This window comes from Cebus imitator, unplaced genomic scaffold (assembly GCF_001604975.1).
Source record: "Cebus imitator isolate Cc_AM_T3 unplaced genomic scaffold, Cebus_imitator-1.0 Scaffold125, whole genome shotgun sequence".
NCBI classification, from domain to species: domain Eukaryota; kingdom Metazoa; phylum Chordata; class Mammalia; order Primates; family Cebidae; genus Cebus; species Cebus imitator.
Window position 1 is genome coordinate 1453032 of NW_016107440.1, and position 3593 is coordinate 1456624.

The 3593-nt window shown below is 53.5% G+C and overlaps 1 protein-coding gene across 2 annotated transcripts in view; it reads left to right on the forward strand.

Moving 5' to 3' along the window:
* EPHX2 (epoxide hydrolase 2) overlaps positions 1–2250 on the forward strand; it is a 58135-nt gene extending 55885 nt beyond the window's left edge. Inside the window, exons 17-20 of one of the 2 annotated variants that reach the window (XM_017540407.2) lie at positions 1075–1155; positions 1485–1543; positions 1744–1849; positions 2152–2250. In XM_017540407.2, the coding sequence (XP_017395896.1) occupies positions 1075–1155; positions 1485–1543; positions 1744–1822 (219 nt within the window). In that variant the 3' untranslated portion in view covers positions 1823–1849; positions 2152–2250. Of the gene's footprint in view, positions 1–1074; positions 1156–1484; positions 1544–1743 lie in introns of both variants that reach the window. The other variant, XM_017540406.2, reaches the window with a different exon arrangement.
* Positions 2251–3593: the final 1343 nt, after the last annotated feature.

A 3593-nucleotide genomic window follows, 5' to 3' on the forward strand; every position in this document is an offset into this window, starting at 1 on the left:
TGAGATGGAGTCTTGCTTTGTCTCCCAGGCTGAAGTGTAGTGGCACCATCTTAGCTCACTGCAACTTCTGCCTCCTGGGTTCAAGCAATTCTCCTGCCTCAGCCTCCCAAGTAGCTGGAATTACAGGTGTGTGCCACCATGCCTGGCTAATATTTTGTATTTTAGTAGAGACAAGAGTTTCACCATGTTGTGCAGGGTGGTCTCGAACTCCTGACCTGAAGCATTCCACCTACCTTGGCCTCCCCAAGTGCTGGAATGGCCTTTCTTCTGCAGTTTCTGGCTGGATCTTCCTCTCTCCTCTCCCACCTCCTCCCATCCTGCCCCTCCCCACCCGCCAAGTTCAAATTTTAGCTTGGAGCATTCTAGAGTTTACAAACCTCATAGAAGCCTCTGGATTCGGTTTAACCACAAAATAATTGTTGAGCTTCTCCTGGCTCCTGGTTGTGGGAGGAGGTAGGGGTGTGTAGAGACGCCGTCATTCTGTGCGTAAATGAAAATAGTGCAAGTTCCTCACCAGGGATGGGTCAAAGCTGCTTGGAAATTGGGGTGATGGTGGAGCGGGAACAAAGAAACAGAGGCTTTCCTGGCCTTCCTATGTGTGCCTCCCTGTGCAAACCTCATTTGCCAGCAGTTAAAAGGGAAGTCACTTTGCTGCCATTTGTGTCACATTGGTAATTATTGTGGCTGCCCCATTCTCTCTGGAACCTTGGCCGCCCATTTTAGGCATCTGCTTAATTCATAGAAGACGAATCTTGATCTTCATTTGTTCAAGGGTGTCTTCCGCCCTCTTGGTGGGGTCGATTCAGTTCTCCTAGTTACGCACAGGTCAGCACACATTCTAACTCACACACATGTGCACACACAAGACCCATTCTGGCGCCTGCACTGCTGAAGCGGTCATTTTAAAGATCTCCAGTAATCACCACGAGTCTGTTGTGTGAAGTTTGGCAGATACCACATCAGGATCACAGCAGGGCCGCGGGCAGGGGTCTTTTCAGGGGAGTCACAGCGGAGCAAGAGGGAGGGCTTCCCTTGTGGCATGCTGGCCACTCCCATTTCCTCTTCTCTCCCCAGATCCTGATTCCGGCCCTGATGGTCACAGCGGAGAAAGACTTCGTGCTCACTCCTCAGCTGTCCAAGCACATGGAGGACTGGGTGAGGGAACGGCCCTGCACAGGGGTCATCAGTGCTCCCCGGGAGAGGCACAGGTGCTCAGAGGGAAGCTGGCAGTGGAGGATACTCCTTGTCATACAGATGGGACCACAGTTGAAGCACTTCCTCGACAGGGCTTCGTCAGTTACATCACCATCCCCTTTCTTTCCCCTGCACGGGCATCTTGCTCACTCATTCCCTTAAATCATGCAGTGTTCAGGGAGGGTGGCCCGCGGGGAGCAGAGAGAAGGCGTCCGCTGCCCGTTGCACTAAGCTGAGACACACTCGTCTGCTTTGTCCCACTGACCTTCTTGCGTGGGGATTCCTTTCAGATCCCCCACCTGAAAAGAGGACACATTGAGGACTGTGGGCACTGGACACAGATGGACAAGTAAGGAGGTTGGGGGCCCCTGGGTGGGGGAGCACTGGGCCCCCGGTTCACCTTCCATAAAAGCTTTCCTGATTTCACTGTGCTGGCTTTTGCCTGGCTTAGCCACTCATGTGAGTGCACCTCTGCCTTTGCGTTCGGTGGGTGGGCCCAGACAAGCGTGAATGGCTTTTGGTTTTCTTTCATTTCCTCTTTTCCTCCAGGCCCACCGAGGTGAATCAGATCCTCACTGAGTGGCTGGAGTCAGATGCCCAGAACCCGCTGGTGGCCTCGAAGATGTAGCACGCGGCATGTGCCTGCACCTAGCAGGTGCGCTGAACTTTCGCCTGCTGGGGCACCGTTCTTAGTATACAGAGGTGGCCTTACACGTGTCTTGCACAGACGGCAGCATTGTTCTGAAGGGGCTTGCAAAAAAAAAAAAAAAAAAGATTTTCTTTAAATAAAGTGAATTAAATTTGAGATAATTTTAGATCTTGGAGAAATCAGGTGCGATTAATTCTCTAGGCACGAATGCATCATCCCTCTGTCTCTAAGAATCCTTCGTGTCCTGTGGGGGACAGAGTGGGGTGGCCAGGTGGTGATTTCTCTTTGACCAATCCATAGTTTTGCAGGAAAATCAGCCGTTCATTTGGAAGAATCTTGATAGAGAGTGGGATGCCTTACTCAATAAAGCGAAGATGACTGTGCTGCCGGCTGGCTCTGTTCTTGGAGAGGTGGCGTGGCGGTTCAGGGAGAGTGCATGGCGTTGGGGTGAACCCTTTCCCTCTGCTTTTGAGCCCTGCTCTGGGCTCTGAGGTGCTGTGTCATCTAGGCCATGCTGGCCAGGGGACAATCCTACAGGGTTGGCAGTGGTTTCTTGTGCTCTTTCCCCTAGAGCAGCCACTGGCCACAGGTAGCCACCTGCCTATCTCCCGGCTTCCCTAGCAGAATTTCCTCAGGCACAAATGTGCACCCTGAACGTTTGAAATGTGTTAGTGATGCTGAGGAAGTGAATTTTCAATTTCATTGAATTTTAATCAATTCAAAGTTAAATAGCAGCAACTGCCATGAGGCTCAGCCAGATCCAGCCCGTCTTCCCCTCTGTCCCTTCCTTCCTCTCTTCCCCTCTGTCCCCTCCTTCCTCTCTTCCCCTCTCCCCCGTCCTGTCTATCTTCCCCTCTCCCACCCTTCCCCTCCGCCCCGTCCTCCCTCCCATCACATGCAATTAGGCAGCCATCTCACTGATTTGTCTCCTGCAGTGACCTCTCCCCTGCCCTGCTTCCAGCCCCAGAGTCCTGGAGTAGCAGCCTCCTCACGGGTCTGGCCGCCCACATGGTTAGATCCTGAACCTTGCAGGGCCTCCCCTCTGCCCCTGCCCACCCCTAGCCCGGCCCCATCACCCTCCAGTTCCTCACTGCCCTCCAGCAGCACAGTGTTGGGTGCTGATCCTCCTTGACCCTCTGCCCAGCTTACCCATCCTTTGCCTGGAATGTTCCTCCTGCCAGCTCCTCCAAGCCCGTAGGCTGGTTCCCAAGCCCTTTCTCTCTGCTCTGCTGCATGGTTGTCAGCCTCACAGACACATGCACAGTGGCCTTGCTGCACGTGCAAGGGGAAGCTCGCAGAGGACGCGTCCCTGCAAGCTGAGTTCGGCATGATGACGGGCAGGTGTTGGCCAGGCCACAAGGCCCTGAGTCTCCATGTGTGGGGAGAAAGCCAGGGGAGGTTTGAATGGGAGCTGCTGGCATTTCTTCACTGCCCCAGTGTACCTGGAGTCTTCCATTGCACCACCACAGAGTGCTCCCGAGGGTCCTTCCCATTTCACAGAGAGGGAAACTGACTGCTTGGCTGTCAGAGGGATGGGGGCAGAGCCTGGATTCAGAAGCAGGCTCTCTGGTTGCTAAGGCTGAGCTTTTCTACAAAAAATGTAGAAAAAGGCCACCTAGGTTAGGCCTCCAGCCTGCTGCTTACTCGTTGTGTGACCCTGAAAAAGGGTATCTATGCTCCAGTTCCCCCATCTATAAGAAAGGGGTAGGACCTAACTCATGGGTGGTTGTGAGTATGAAGTATGTTAATA